At 42.3% G+C, this 16,803-nt stretch overlaps 1 protein-coding gene across 4 annotated transcripts in view; it reads left to right on the forward strand.

Annotated features, from left to right (window-relative positions):
* The window catches only part of runx1 (RUNX family transcription factor 1), a 57,789-nt gene extending 42,061 nt beyond the window's left edge, over positions 1-15,728 (forward strand). For all 4 annotated transcript variants that reach the window (XM_038715802.1, XM_038715810.1, XM_038715818.1 and 1 more), the window contains 4 exons: positions 4,524-4,628; positions 5,871-6,074; positions 11,749-11,892; positions 13,170-15,728. In XM_038715802.1, the coding sequence (XP_038571730.1) occupies positions 4,524-4,628; positions 5,871-6,074; positions 11,749-11,892; positions 13,170-13,717 (1,001 nt within the window). In that variant the 3' untranslated portion in view covers positions 13,718-15,728. The remainder of the gene's footprint in view (positions 1-4,523; positions 4,629-5,870; positions 6,075-11,748; positions 11,893-13,169) is intronic.
* Positions 15,729-16,803: the final 1,075 nt, after the last annotated feature.

Here is a 16,803-nt window from a genome sequence, read left to right on the forward strand (position 1 = left end):
ACTGATGGGTTTTAAACAATGGCGCTCTATGGCTCAGTGGAAGAGGAGACATCAGGCTGTGATACACACTAAGTTCTTGTTATAGGAGATACATTCACCGCTGGTTTGGGTCTGAACATGGTATTAATAAAAATATAAAATATCCCCAAACCGATCGTTTAACTTTTAGCCTACTGATGAAATTCTTTTTGTGTTGTTTCACAAGCCTTTCCACTATTATTTCTGTAGGAAAGCATGAATACTTGTATATAATGGAGTTGAGTGTATTGTATGATAACAAGCCACATGAACGGACATGTTGAGCAGAGCTTCTCCACCTAAAACCTCAAAGATGACATTAACTGTCTGCGTAGGAAGTGGTTAGTTGAGCTGCTGACAGCAATGAATGGTGTAGTGGCTTGACTAGTGGTTTTTGTGTGTGTGGGGGGGGTGTATGTGTGGGGGTGGAAGTCAAAGTTGTCAAACTCAGCGATCATTAGTCACTGCATTAAGCGCTTTGTTACAACACAGAGAGATACTGATACACTCATGATTTGAGCACTATTTACACAGTGTTTAAGTCAGCGTAGAGCTGCTCTGTGGATCTGATGTCAGTAGCTGTTTTGTTATCGCAAAAGTCTGAGTTAATTTGTCTGTTTCACTTTGAAGTTTGTGATTTACAGAGGGAGTTCGGGAGTTCTGAAATAAACTTAATTTAATTATTAAACCCTATTCCTGAATTCAGTCTGCTGAAGCTTGTTTGCAAAAATGTTGTTTTAAGTGGAAAATATATTTGAACTACATGGCACCCCCGAATCCCTAAAATGTCCTCATAGCTCACTTCTGATGTTTTAAAAAGTATCAACGTTGATTTTAGCAGAAACTGCTGCTTTTGTTTGTTTCTGCCGATTTTAGCCTCCTGTCCACACTAAACTAGTGTTTCTCCAAAGTGAAAAGGCCACGTTCAGGCTGACGGCAGCAACGAAAATTGCAGTGCGCTCATTCATGTGGTTTATTTTTAATATTTTTAATGGTGAAGAGTTAAAAACGAACATTACAAACATGAACGGTGCCTTACAGAGACACCAAGACAAACAGGTGGGGCAGTGAATGAATGGAGCCTTTATAATGTTTACCTCGAGATCTTGGAGGAGGATAAAAGGCATGTGGCCGGGGTAGATGTTAAAGTCTGTCTCACGGTATTATAAACGCCTGTGCAGTGTTTTGGCATCTGATAAACCTTCAGATTCATGAATCTGTTACTCGAACCGACCTTCCAGGATCATCGTTCATCATGTCATCGGTACTTGAAGCAGAACGCTCTCAAGGCTGTTTTCAGTCCGAGGTGGTGGACACGAACTTTCTGTCACAGCAACTGTCATTAGCCTGTAGTTTGATTACTTTGCAATCATGAAGTAGTGATTCAGTGATCAGCATCTGGAGGCCTAACCGTTTTTGAGGATTTTCAGTGCTTACACACAGATTGCAGAGCTGCAGCGTCCCATTTCACAAATGAATGTCCTACAGGGACATTGCATGCTCATGCATGGGAGTTTATTTTGACTAGAAAAAAAAACATGTCAAAACGAGCACATGGGAAATGATTCCATGTTGCAAAACATGACAAGAATGTTGCTAATTTAGTGAAATGGTTTCCTGCTTAACAGGTAGGCCACTGTAGTATCGTTCAGCTCCAAACAAGCTACTTTTCATTCTTGTTTACTCTGAAAACAGAAACAGAAACAAATTGTAACTGAGAACGACTAAATCGTGAGTTTGGCTGTAATAAGACTATGAAAAACAAGGATCACGATGATGCAATATCTTTCAGCCTACTACCTTTCTGTGTGTGTGTGTTTGTGTGTGTGTGGCCAGTTTTCAGTCTCTCTTCTAGTTCCTCTTTGTGAGCGGGCCGCCAGTTTTCTCTTTCATAATATCTGGCTGTGTGAACACACATGCAGAGACACAAACGCCACCTTGTTATTCTAGGAACACACACAGGTGTAAATAAGAGATCCCGTCTGATCGGATGATTGTGAGGAAAAACTGGATGACCCCGAATCAGCAAGCCCTGACACGATAGACACACACACACACACACCTCACCTCATGTGTGAAATCTTCTCATATCTACAAAGAGTGAGAGAGACATAGGGGTGATTAGAGAGAAAGTCCCGGAAAACACTGTAGTCAAGACCCACACACACACGCGCCTTTGTGATTTAGTAATCTTTAGTGCACGTGTATATGTAAATGTGTGTGTGTGTGTGTGTGTGTGTGTGTGATGCCACCGGCTGGCTGATAGACACAACAGACACAAAGACTTCAGCTGTTCCCTCCCTCCCCCGTCTCTCTCTATCAGCCCAAATCTCTGACTGTAAATAACCTGCACAAAAACACAACTGTGTTTCTCTACACTGTATACAAGTTATAATACACAGTTTATTTGTTTATATACAGTAATGTTTACACAGAAGACACTGTGTATAGAACAGAATATACAGTATACAATAAGTGTGCTGTTTATGTGTGTATTGCTGGGAGGCGGAGAGAAAAAAGAGAGATGGGAGGAGGATTTAGGTGAAGACACGCCCTCTAGTGGCCAGCAGTATGGCAGACTGGAGTTGGTCAGCCATCTGTATCCACAGTAAACAGGCACAGCGCCAATTTGTGTCAGTTATGTGTGGTTTCACTTAATTTTAATACAGCACAAAGAGCAGTCCCATATGCTGATTTGAATCAGTGGCTTGTGCATCAAAGTAAACAGAGTACTACATGCACCAGAAGAGAAGACACGGCTTGTCACGGTGCAGGCCACGTTGAAAAGATATAGTGTAATGTCTCTACCAGCTAAAGCAGCAGATTCAATCGCATGAAGAAACCCCAAAACGTTCTTATACCTGTCTCTGTAGTTTAATAGATGTATAACTAAACCTCAGCAAAAAGGTAACACAGCATCTTCCAGCCCAGTGCTTTGGGATTGCTCTCATTTTGGAGGTTTCTACACCTCATAATTCATGTTCAGGAAGGCGAAAGTAAATCAAGTTTATTTTTTTACAGCACATTTAAAAACAACCCTAGTTGACCGAGGTGCTTTCCAAGTTTAGGATACACAACAAATATACACGACAAAGACAGCAGAAAAAGTCGCAAAATGTCAAAACTCAACTTGAATTGAATGTGTCTCTAAGTGAGCCTTCAGACTGGAAACAGCCTTTCAAATGAATGTAAGGGCCGCTTTTTTTTGCCACACTGCCAAAGTCAGTCTGTGGTTTGGTTTGGTAGCTGCGGCATGTGTGTTACTGAAGACGAGAAGAAAACTTCCTCTTTCAACTTCCTTAATGTTCCCTTTAATTGCAACAGTCTCCACCAGCATCAGAAAACAAGGCAGCCAATCACAGTTCATGTAGTCCCCACATGGTTAATCTGTTGCCACTGTAGTCCCATGCAGTTAAACTTCCAAGGCATTAGCCGTAGCTAAAGGGTGCAGAGGAAGGAGTAGTTTAACATCTCAGATTCTTCAGGTGTTTGCATCCCATCACAGACCTGCAATAAATGTTTGCTTTTCTCTAACTATACCTTAACCAGATTTTATTTCCCTTTACCCTAATTGAGCGTGACAAAACTTTGTCATTTAACATAATCCAGGGTTCATTCAAAATTCTCAAATATCAATATTCTGTCTCTTGCAACAGGATATGATTATTAGCATATTCAGTGTCATCCTGCCACGGGATGCAGACATCACCATATTTAAGTGAGTTTTCTTGCCCATACCCCCATGAAACAAGCAAAACTGTGGTATATCCAAATGGCTCTTAGCTGGTAATACAGCACAAGCTCCAACTGTTTGAGACTTTATTCTGTTTGTTGTCCATGTAATAACATGTACACTGTATTTGGATGCAAATCACATGGATGTTTGTGTGGAAACAGACCGATCACTCAATGAGGCTTTAGTCAGTCCACTGTAGCTGTCTTGGGAAACATGATTTTGTTCATTTAAAACTGAAATTCTGTAACAGGTTTATTCAGTTGTTGTTCTTTGTCAGATGAAGGCTGACCTTATGAAATAAAATGAAATCATCTCATCAAATGTCTGTAAAAAAAAATCAATTTATCATAATGTATGACAGCATTTCAAAGCCATCAGTGTTCTCAGCAATAATGTAATAAGGAAATGTTCAGAGAGGGCGGGAGAGGAAACAGACACACAGGGAGAGAGAGAGAAGTGAGAGTAACACCTGGCATTACCCAAACACAACACTGGTGCTCTGTACTAGCAAGCATGGTGTTGAGTTTTTTTCTGAGTGTGTGTGGCATCTGGTTTGTTCTTGTCTGGGGGTCCATGACTTACATGACTTAATGCATTAAGCAGACCAAGAGGATATTCGGGGAGATGGGAGGAGAGAAGTCGAGGAGACATCGAGAGGAGAGTGTTACTAAATACTAATGAACACTTTTTCTTTTTCCCCCCCGTTTTCTTTTTTATTTTCTTTCTCTCATCTTCTCCTCACCTGTCTTCCTCCCCTTTTCTCTCATAGGGAAGAGCTTCACTCTGACCATCACTGTGTTCACCAATCCTCCTCAGGTGGCCACGTACCAGAGAGCTATTAAAATCACAGTGGACGGTCCTCGAGAGCCACGACGTGAGTGACACTGACACACAAATGTTGACATTTTCCTCCTCAGCAGATGGACGGTTCATGGTCTAAACAGGGATAGATTTTTGATCCTATACAATTCTCCATTCACTTGGCACAAACACAGCATAGATTTTCAGTGTTACTCCATAACCCAAACATTTCCCTAATCTTAACCATACTGCATTTACAATGTGCAGATATTGAAAAAATGTTGACATTGGATGCAATCCTGGTTTTTTTCATCCAATCAGCATTCTTCTCTGTCGATAGGGTTTCACTTCGAGGGAGATGACAGCAATCTCAGAAGGTTTAGGTGAGGGTTAAGGCTGTAATAGCAGTAATAGCCCCTGCTTATGTTGCATAGATGCCTCATGAAGCTTGAACATAAGAGCTTTTCAGTCATTTTATGTATATGCGGAAAGATTTGTATTGTTTCGATATTTATCTATATCATATTGTTGTATAAAAGTCAACTAACTAAGTGACTAGTGAAGACATATCTGATCCTTACAGACAAACTCTCAGCTGAGTGAGTCAATAAGGAGCCTGATGCAACACTGAGTTCCTCTCTCACTCAGTGTGACGAAAAATGGGGTTTCTAATGGAAGATGAAAGCAGGAAGAAGCAAAGACACATATTTAGTTTAGCTAATAAACGCTAATATAAGAATCATTTTCATTCACGTTAAATGGAACTGAACTGAAGTGAGCGACGCTGGTCAGAAGAGTCAGGAGAGACCTGAGGTGACGGAAAGAGAGGAAGACTCCTGCCAGCGGCGCTCAGCTGTGAATAACCATCACTCGTCTCTAACTCGCCCACACACACAAATGCACACACACACGCACGCTTCCCCCATTGGGAGGAAGTGCCTGTAACTGGAGCTCAGCCTCAGTGCTTTGAAGTGCAGCCAACACCACAGACAGCGTGAAAGACCACCACACACACACAGGGAGACAGCCAGACTTATGCGGCGCCCATCGCCAGATTCTCAAAACGCCATAGCAGACAGAGTGTGTTAACAATGTCGGGACGTTGTTCTAGCCTGTGTTGGCTTGTAACTGTTACTGTAATCCCTGGATTATGGAATCAGATTTCAAACATGAAGTCATTTGCTGACAAATCACCTCTAGATATCTTTTTGTCGCACACTTCAAGCGGGCATTTTCAGCCGTAAGTGCAGAAAGTTGCTGCTAGGGAGCGAAATGTTCAGAATCATGACAGTTTCATGTTCTCGTTCTCTCCCAGGGCATCGTCAGAAGATGGACGAGGTCAAACCTGGCTCGCTGGCTTTCTCTGAGAGGCTGACAGAGCTGGAACATCTGAGGCGGAGCTCGATGAGGGTGACGCCTCCTCATCACCATCACCATCAACCCTCTGCCAACACCCGCCAATCTGTGGCACTCAACTCTGCCACCTTCGCCAACCCCACCCACACTCAGATAACTGCCGGTAAGAGCCCAGAACTGATTCACGTCTTATCAGAGAAAAGAAGCAGCATAGACCAGCTGTACAATGTGCAGCGGTCACATGCCATTCTGCAAGATGGCAGAGTGAGAGCGTCACGTTGTTTCCTCTTTGAACCAATAGTCTGGCAGAATGTTTGAGCCCTGGTGGCTGGAAGCTATGTTAGAGCAATGCTACTGAAGCGAATGGTTGTCTTACCCCGGACTCACACAGGCGGCGTGTGCGCCGCGTTACAGCCACGTTGTGGTCAATGCTTGTGCTCACACCATTCTGAAATTCTCCATGTGGGAAATCAGCTCTGCAGGGAAATGGGGGGGGGGGGAGTTCACAGAGAGCTGTGATCGGTAGCAGAGGCTCACAAAATGACAAGTAATCAACAAGTCAACAACATGGGAAAGGCAAAATGCCCCGCTGCTGAAACGCCTGTGTGAGTCCAGGGTTATTCTGGATACATAGAATGATTCCTGGATCAGGACTAGCTGTTGAACCAAAACCTTAATGTTGATTCCTCTCATTCCTAATTATGCAGACCCCAACCCACCAGTTGACAGATGCTTTGATCCAAAGCAGCTTTGGTTTGGGGTTCAGTGCTGACACTAAAGGAGCCAGGAATCCACCAGCCTTACAGTTAGTAGCCCTATATTTAGCATTGAGAAACTTCCTCTGTGAGCTCAGACACAATCTAATAATGCAATTATTTAACAACTATGATACATCTCCTTTTCGAAAACAGGAAACTCGCAGGTTTGTCAAACATGTCTTTACATGGGAACGGTTCAGTTTATCAGTTTATACAAGCAGAGCTGAAACGATTAGTTGATTGACAGAAATTTAATTGGCAACTATTTTGATGATGGTTTTAAAATTCTGTTTGTCACGTCAGCAACCCCTGACGAATATAACCAAAATAAAAAGTACATTTTACTTTTGATATTTTGGTCAAACACTGTTTGACTTAGCAACAGTAACTAAGGGGGGGGGGCGTGGCTTCGGGAAGGGTCAATTAGCAAGAGTATCTCTACTTTTACTCATGTACAGGATTTGTGTACTGTCCACCACTGGCAATGCATTCGTCTTCAACTAGTCATGACACGTCTACACTGCGCCCTGTTTTCCAAAAGATGATTAACCATGCAATCTGTCCATGACTATACATGGTGAGAAGTCTTGTTTGAAAACATTTTTGGTGAAGCACAGAAACAAAAGGGGCCACCAGAACAGTAAACTCATGGAGTTCCTCTTCTGACGCGGAATTTCCCTCTTTGCCCTTTTGTCTGAATCTGACTTCACTTCGAGGTCTAAGGATTACTCAGAAACCCTGTCTGCTCAGCGTGTGATGAGGTAGAGCTGCTGAAGAATTTCAGTCATCGCTGAGTTTATCTTCTTCTGGAAGCAACACTTGCTCACAGCTGTGCAAGGGCCATATTTAGATTTCAGCTTGTGTTTGTGACTTCTTTTCTTAGTGTATAAAAAACATCCCACTTGTTCTGGAGGATGACTAACTCAATTTAGCAAATGATTCAACAGTTTCTCTTTTAGTCAGAACTTATTGCCTTTTAGTTTGCACTTATTGGGCTAGTAAGACTTTTTTAAGTACCGTAAAACTTCGATTAAAACCTAGTCCCAGTTAGGTGCTGTCGTTTTTACAGGCCTGGCGTTTTGGCAAATAAACGCAGGTCTTAAATTAGAAGCCCGGTCTAGTTTTTATAGAAGTTCTTTGGATGTATGAAACCTCCAAAAGGCCACTGGGTCACCTGCTTGAGCTACTGTAGTTTTAAGCTGCTTAGATTTTGCAAACCATTATAACATTTAAACGTTTGTCAGTATGGACATGCTACACATTGTTAGATCAAATAGATTCTCCACAATTGAATTGTTTAGTTCATGTTACAGAAATAATGAGTAGAAAAGTATTATTCATTCAAAGGAATTAAAGGCCTGTTCCATATAAGCGATATAAGCAAATAAAAACCCCGGCTATTACTTGAAGTTTTATGGTAAATAACCAAACGGATTGGGTTTTATAGCACGCAAATGAAACCCAGATCCTGACATTTCCCCCCTAGCAGTTGATTTTTAAAACATCAACAGTGAGCTGCAAAGAAATCCTGGCATACTGCGAATTCTTGACGATGGGAACGCTGCAGGACTTGAGTTATCGTCCATGTTAACATGTGTTTACAGCGCCTTAACCTGCTCAGTGTTGAAAGAAATAGTTGGGAGAATATTATGCTTATTCACTTTCTTACCGAGAGGTAGAGGAAAAGATTGATACCAGTTGCATCAAATCTCATTGTTCCTCCTTGTGGTTTTAGTGAGATTCATTGTGGTCTGTGTGTGTATGAGTGTGTGTACCTGTGAGAGTGTATGTTGCGGTTGCCGTGGATACAATATGTGGTACCAAAAGACGGGATCTGTTCCTCTTCTGCCTTCAGTGGTAGTGAAGCTGTGTTTGTGTGTGTGTGTGTGTTTACACGCGCACGCACAACTGTTGAAGTGTGGTTAGTGTTTCGTCTTCTGTGTGAATTTGCATGTGTGTGAGGAAGCAAGTTATGGCTTAAGAAGGAAATGAGAGTCAGCTGGCAGGAAGTGCTACTGTGAGAAGAAAATGTTTTAAAGCAAATGTTAGAATTGAAAGTCCCAAGATTTCTGATTTGTGAAGTGTGGGTCCACCCATACAATTAAAATACAAGATGCAAAATTACGTCACAACTCGTGGAATATCAAATACGCATCCGCTATCTTAAGCTGGGCAAAACTAAAAATAGTGTTTGACACAAACACAAGTCTATAATAATAATAATGAGTACTAATGAGATTTGTTTTGCAAATGGAAATGGTGATGTAAGTACATGGATAGTCTATAACTAGGACTGTCCAAGACTAAGGATTCACATTGTCGAATCACAATCATCAAGTCCTGCCTATAGTCGAATCATGTGTGTTTGTGTTACGCGACGATTGCGATTACTTACACAGTAAATTTTACAACTTTTTGAAGACCCTTTTCTCTCTCTCTCTCTCTGCTCGCCTGCCATTCACCGGTTTTGTGCGGAGTTTTGCGTGCGTGCCTGCGGGTCTATTTCAAGTAGCCAGCTATTTAAAAATGATAAAATATTCTTTGTGTGGTTCATTAACAGTAATATATTATCAGAAAGTCCCGCGAGGTGCGGACAACTCGGGCACAACACCAGTGAAGCTGGGGCTCCGTCTCTTGTCGTTTTCTGCCACTACACACATACACGCTACACGTGCGCATTGACGCCCCCTAGGTTAGGGTTACAATTTTGTATTTATTTACGCACATTTATTGAAAGTTTTATTCTTTTTTCATGTTTATTTACAGCATTAAAAGTTGATATGTATATCGTAATAGGCTGTATATTAATTTATTGGGAGAAAACTGGTAGTTCTATGTAAAATCAGAATTGAGCACCCCCATATCGCCAAAATGGCGTGATCCTTGTTTCGCTGCGAAGCTTCGACTGTGAGATTGACAGTCGAATCAGGCTCCGCCCATTGAAGCATCGAATCTTCGACTATTTGGGTTTCAGTTGGACTTTTATAAATTCAGAACAACTTTTGCACAGGGGGCTTCACATAGCACGGCATGGAGGTGAATCTCTAACTGCAGACATAAAAGTGGTGAGAGACTGAGAGAAAGACCCCCACACTGTAGTTCTGGACTGAGGGAAAGAGAAACAGAGAGGTAGCTCCCAGTGCTTCCAACTTTCTGTGCTTTTCTGATCCCTCCAAAAATGAAAATAGCAACAGGAAACCGTTATTAAGTCATTCTAGACCTCACTCTCTTTTTCTTTCTCTTCCCCCTTTCTTCCCTTTTCTCTTAACACTCTCTCCTTCATCATCAACCCCCCCCCCCTTGCTTAGCTTTCATTTCTCTTTTCATAATTGTCTTCCCTTCTTTCACTTCTCAAATGCTCCTGGTTGTAATAAATTCAGTACAATAATGTGTGTGGATATGTGTGGCGCTTCAATCTGCACATGTGTGGCAGTGCAGTAAACGTCTATTTTCCCTCTGCTGCCAAACCACTTACAGCCCATAACAGATGTAAAATACACAGAACGGTGTCACATGAAAAAGGTCGGGACAAATTAAAAACTCATGTGGGCTTTGCTGCAATGTATAAATAAAAAAACACTAAAACAAGGATAGTAATGTGAACAAAATTCTTTGCACAAAGACTTAATATAGTCTTATATAAATTATGTATTTTTTTTAAAGATTATTTAAATTTGGTCCCTCTCTGCTTTTATTTTTTGTGCAGTTATTCCTAATGTCCAACCAAGATTGGCAGGTTTATACTGTGCTACCAAGGCTGGATTATGGGGCAAAGTTCTGCTCTGGGGCCCTGAAGAACCCCAAAAAGTCCCAGGTTCTCACCAATTTTGGGGGGAAATCTGCAAAACTAAAGCCTAATCACATCTGACATGACAACTGCCTGAAGGCGGTTCATGCTACTAGCTTGTAGTGGTACAGATATCAATGAAAATGATTAATATCACTAATAATGATGGCGCCATTAATGATAATGATACTAGGACTAACAATATACATTCAAGGAATTTGCTTTGGTATTTTGGTGCATAACAATAAACATAATAGGTAGAAAATAATAGAAAGCTAAAGAAAGTACTGCTATTACTTCTATGTGTAAATGATCTTTGATTTAAGTATTGATCAGTTCTTATACATCATGACACTGACTGATAAATCACAGTCACATTATTATTTTAGACATTCATTAGCCAACCATAAAACACCATAGAGATGTCTTTCTATGTGTTCTAGTTCTATTTCCAAACAGCCAGCCGTCTGTGGCTCCCGCCCCACATTAGTGCACTCTGCCTGGAGAGAGAAGCCAGGAAAGGAGGGGGCTTGGCACGAGGCCTGGGCTTCACCACCACCACACACACACACACACACACACACACACACACACACACACACATACGTCAGTGCTTGGGAGAGCTCTTGGCTAGACTTGAAAAGCCTTCATTGACGTCTTGGCTGCTGTGTACAATTTGCTTCCTCGTCTGTCTGCACATACACACAAACACACACAAGTACACACTGTTGTCTGCAAGTCTGTGGGTGATCAGTGCCATTTATTACTGTAGAGAAAAAAAGACTGGATTGAATGAAAGAGCACACACACACACACACACAGCCCTCGCCTTCATCCGTCCGCCCCCACACAAAGTTAATTGCTTCCTCCCCTCCATCTCTCTTTCTTCTGTTCCTTTCACTATCAACAGCTTCTCAAGACAAGGTCATTTAAATCAGACTTTCTTTAAGTAGGAAATTCTGTACATATCATGCAATTCAATATCTTGTTAATATTTTCTCATGTCAAGCACCAAAACTAAACTGGGCTTTTAATTGTGGTAAAATATTCTAAACTCAAGGTTCACTTCTTAGCTTTTGATCGTATTCAGTGTCCTTTAACAAACTTGCTCAGGTGTCATTTTGTGGCGTAAATCCAGAACACAGACCTTTTTTTTTATCTGTCTCTCGTGATCCCCCAACTTGAAAATTGTGCAATCCAGAAATAAAGATGGCTCAACTCTCTCACAAGATTCACCCTTTGCTTTACACCTCTGAAGGTTTCAACGACTAATGACTTTCGTTCTCTCTCAGATTCCAGACAGATGCAGTCGTCTCCGTCTTGGTCCTATGACCAATCATACCCTTACCTTGGCCACGCCACGCCTACCGTCCACACGGCGAATGCCCTTTCGCCTGGCCGATCTTCACTCAGTGATCTGTCCTCACGACTCACAGGTAACACCGTACAGTCTATGGGTAACACACGTGAGCATTTACACATAGGATACACAAATGCATCCCCATTATTGAATTAAGGCGAGCAAAGTTATAGTTTTGCTGCCCCACGTTTTGTCTTTTTAAAAATAAACTTAACCATCATACAGTCCCCTCAATCAGCTGATTATATTTAAGCAGCCTGTATCAATGATTGTTTTACAATTTTCATCAACTGACATTTATGGACCACCCTTTGAGTTGGTTCTGTTAAACCCGTCGCTGATCGTTTGCTGCATAATGCTTTGGCTGTCAATCAGTTTGTCAGTCCACACAGGCTTTCAAAGGTGAGAAACATGACTGCGATCATGGACTGAAATTAAAACAGAACAGAATAGGCTAGAATATGTTGAATGAACCCTCTTGGCCAACTGACTCCAGTCAAACTTTAAATTTAATTTAAAAACAGGACTGTAATATTGCCAAAATATTTGCGATCGGTTAGGATTCAGCTGTGGGGGATGGGACAGTCATGAAGGAGCCAAAGAATCAGCTGTTTTAAGTGTAACGTAGCTATTAATATTTTGCTTTAGCCCTGTTGATTTTATTATTTAGAATATAGTAGTATGTAAACACACAAACATTTTACAAATGCAACATACGGTTTATTCGCCTTTTTATTAGTTTACCCTTACCTAACATTGGACAGTTTAGCCAGCCAACACCTTCTCGCTCCCAGCTCGTCACATATGGATGCCTCTTAACGCCCTTAAGGGGTATTTTTCAACATTTAGGGCTCTGTGGTCAAGTTAGCAAAAATAAATATGCAACGTCCAGTTATACTTTTACAATAAAATTACTTGTTGACGTTGTGAAACATTACTTACGTAACTCTTAAAAAAAACAATTAATGTTGACTTTTTGGTTCACGCGGGAAACGAACACCGGTTTCTTGGTTGAATTTCCGGATTCTGGCCGACCATCCACCCCAGCCACCTCCTTACTCTGACTTTTTTGTTAAATATCCTACACCTACCTTTAGCATTCAAAAATTATACTACAGCTGTATCTCCCAGTGCGTTGAACTATGATACTAAGGGGCTCCCCAGTTCGTTACACAATGACGCCAATGGGTCTTGATCATGTGTCCAAATGTGACGATCTGGGAGTGACAACGGGTTGAGCCAGCGGACATTTACCACCTTTTACATCCCCTTTGTGATTTTGTCTAATTACTGTTAACATATGAGGCTAATTTGCTGTCCCGCTCTCTCCCTCTGACCTTTGCCCTCTCTCAGGTCCTGACCTCACGGCCTTCACCGACCACAGGATGACCTTAGAACGACCTTTCACCTCCCTCCCCTCCTTGCCTGACTCACGCTTCTCCGATCCCCGGGTCCACTACCCTCCCACAGCGGCCGCCTTCACCTACACCCCCTCTCACAACCCCGTCTCCAACGGCACCCTTGGCCTCACAATGGCAACGGCCATGGCAACCACCCCGACGGGGAGGTACCACACTTACCTGCCTCCTCCCTACCCGGCGAACACCCCCCACCAGGCACAGAATGGGCCCTTCCAGTCCACCTCCTCGCCATATCACTTGTACTACTCCACTGCTGCCGGGTCATACCAGTTCTCCATGATGGCCGGGGGAGGAGGCAGCAGTGACTCGCGCTCCCCGCCAAGGATCCTGCCGCCGTGCACCAACGCCTCCACAGGCTCCTCCCTCCTGCACCCCTCTTTGCCCAATCAGAACGAAGGAGTGGGTGTAGAGGTGGAGTCCAGCCACAGTAGCTCCCCGACAAACATGGCAGCTGCTGAAGCAGTCTGGAGACCTTACTGAACCAGTCGAGGTGGAAGAGGACACTTAAGGTGACCACCTGGTCATGTGATGGTGGACACCATCACTTAACACATAAATACACGCCAATCCAAAGTGTCACATATAGATATCGCTCAAACTGAGAGGGCTGAGTGAACCACACCCCCTAATCTCAGTTAAAGAAGAAGGAAAGTCTGATGTTCTATATTTTTTCCATAAATCTCAAGAAGAAACCCAAACTAACGATGCGTCAGTCCATGTGAACTTTCTAAATGCCTCGCAACATCAAGTTAAAATCAATACTAAGTCTCTCAATATGGCTTCCTGTCTGTGCTTCTCAGTTCCAAGCCCATTGGTCCCTACTAATATCTAAAAAATCAGTAGTTGCCTAGAAGAGCTGGCCCCTGATGATGAATGCATTTGTTGGGGACTATTTTCAGCGGCGGATTAATCCACAATTGTTGCTCTAGTGAGTATTTGGGGCAGCATGACAGTGAAGCAGGGAGGCTCACTGATTTTTTTAACAACAGTGGAGCTCTATAGCACAGAGGGATAAGAGACATCAGGAAGTAATACACACACAGCACTTGACGATAGCTATTAGGGTTGGGCGATATGAAGGTATATATCATGCAGTGGTATAAAGGATTTTGCAATACCATTTCTTCAGGAGCTATCCCTTAATATCTCTGCACATAAGACAAATTTGAACTTGGTTGTGTTCCATATTGTAAATTTCCTCCTAGAACAGTATTGATGATTTAAAACTCAACTGTGAACTGAGTGAAACATCAACAGTGAGCACGGAGGAAATGTTAGGACTCACAGTACTGTGCGCTCCCCAGTTAGCAGCAATATTGATCGTCACATATCGATGCAGTTACCTGCTAATGTTCCTTGGGTAAACAGCATCTTTTTTATTTATTTATATTAGATCCCTTATTGGGAAGAATTCCACCCAGTACTGTACATCATCACATGACCAGGAGCCAGATGATGCGTGTTCCCAGTTTGAAACTGTCTACTGATGATGTTGAACAAGCAATGAATGACAGGTGCATTAGCCAACGGACATCAGAGAGTGGACATCCCAGTCTCACTCTCAGGACATAGAAAAGGACTCCAGAGAAGAGCTTCTATTGAATGAAGCAAGTAAATGTGGACAGATAAACGGAGAGCAGCAGGGAAATATTTTGGTTTTACACTGACAAAGTGCATGCAGCAGCACTGGACTGATCTCAATTCAGCTCCCTTTGTAAAATAAGAAGATTTCATCCTCATAAATGTTGTTGGTGTTGTGAATAGATGATTTGATCAGGCAAATATTGTGATGACCTGTTTGTGTTTACCTTAAACTTTCGATCTGTCATTGTATCACCCCCCTAATGATTTTAGCACTCTTCTCCTATTCATAACTTTTATGGCCCCCTGAGGTGACTATAACTTCTAACTCTGGCTTCACTGCAGACTGCATACTCGCCCATCAAAATGATTAATAATTCTTAACTGGCTAAGCCAGTCGAGTGATTACATATTTATTGTAGACGGACCCTGACCAGACTGGAGATGAAAATTTCTATGTTAACACAAAAGACAATGTCTAAATTATGTCTCAGATGTTTTCCACACATAAGTTTTGCAGTGAAAATGCTCAAATTTAAATTCTGTCTTCCGTCAGCAGCTTTACTCCAAGATGATTTACTTCCAAACGCCTCTCTGTTGAATTTTGACTCACCATGCTGAGAAACATTACCACATGGAGTTTTGTTAAATACTTTAATTTATTCCTACAATACCATTTTGGTAGCATTGTGTGTGTGTGTGTGTGTGTCTCACATTTACCATGATCCACTGTCGATTTGTACTGTATATATCCCTGGCTGTGACACCTGCATTTGATCACCCTTTCCCCTATCTCTCTCTCTCTCTCTCTCTCTCTCACACACACACACACTAGTTTTGTTTTGACACTGTTGACACACATTTGGGTGTTTGATTTATATAAGGAAAAAAATACAACTCTTGCCCTGTGGTTACTGGTCGTCTGATTTGTTTTTTTATATCTCCTGCACTCTGCCACCTGTATCTGTACCACACCACCTCCAGACACCACACACACACGTACACATTTCATCCACTGCTATTCCTGAAACTGGAGGAAGTTCTACGGGCAAACAGACAAGCCCTAGCTTGCCTTTTTACACGTACACAAACACACACACACATTGGTTGCTAAATAAAGGTGAAGTGGTTGCAGCCAGACAGTGAGAACACCTTATAAAAAGCTGATCTACTGCAGGCAAAGAGTGCACAGGGTTCAGCAACTAAGCAAACAGACACCAAAATAATCTGTAGGTTCTCATGCTTAATGCTCAACAGCAACACCTCCAAGACTCAGGTGACAAACCCCCTCCAGCAGAGGTTTTAGTAAACGCTGACTTGAGTTTGTGGACCTGTTCACTGTGCACATCAAGGCAAGACTGGAGGGCCACGGTGTATTTCCCACCAAGCAAAGGGGGCGGTATGCTCCAACTATAACATATGAAGTGTCCTCTGACCGTTTAGGCAAAAGTATTTAAAGCTGCTCTTTACAACCACACTAGAAAGTGTTGAGAAAAGGCTCCAATTATACAGACAAACAAATTTACAAATTGGAACAACAGCTCATGATTTCATACAATGGCCCAATCCCAATGTCCCCCCTCACAGACTCACAGACTTTGAGGCACGTTCCCGGGAAGTCCGTGAGGGCTTAGGGCTGTCCCACTGTCAAATCATCAAGTGCGCGAGGGCTCTCTCGCAGACATTTTGAGCCCTTTTTAGACCCTTTTTGTAAGTCCGCATTTCTGCAGACTTTGGCTGAGGGAATTGCCCACAGTTCATAGCGGTATGACGTAAAACACGGGGGTTATCAGGGGAAGCCCGGAAGACAGAAAAGTATCACGGCAAATCCGCATTATAAGAGAAGAAGAAAACAGTAAACAAACAACAATCGACACCTACGCTGATGTTTATATTGTTGAAAGTTTTCTTAACTTAAGATGCTGCATACAGTGGGTACGGAAAGTATTCAGACCCCTTTAAATTTTTCACTCTTTGTTTCATTG

This window comes from Micropterus salmoides, unplaced genomic scaffold, assembly GCF_014851395.1.
Source record: "Micropterus salmoides isolate LMB-PRFRI ecotype aquatic unplaced genomic scaffold, ASM1485139v1 Ms_hic_scaffold_1, whole genome shotgun sequence".
Taxonomy (NCBI): Eukaryota; Metazoa; Chordata; class Actinopteri; order Centrarchiformes; family Centrarchidae; genus Micropterus; species Micropterus salmoides.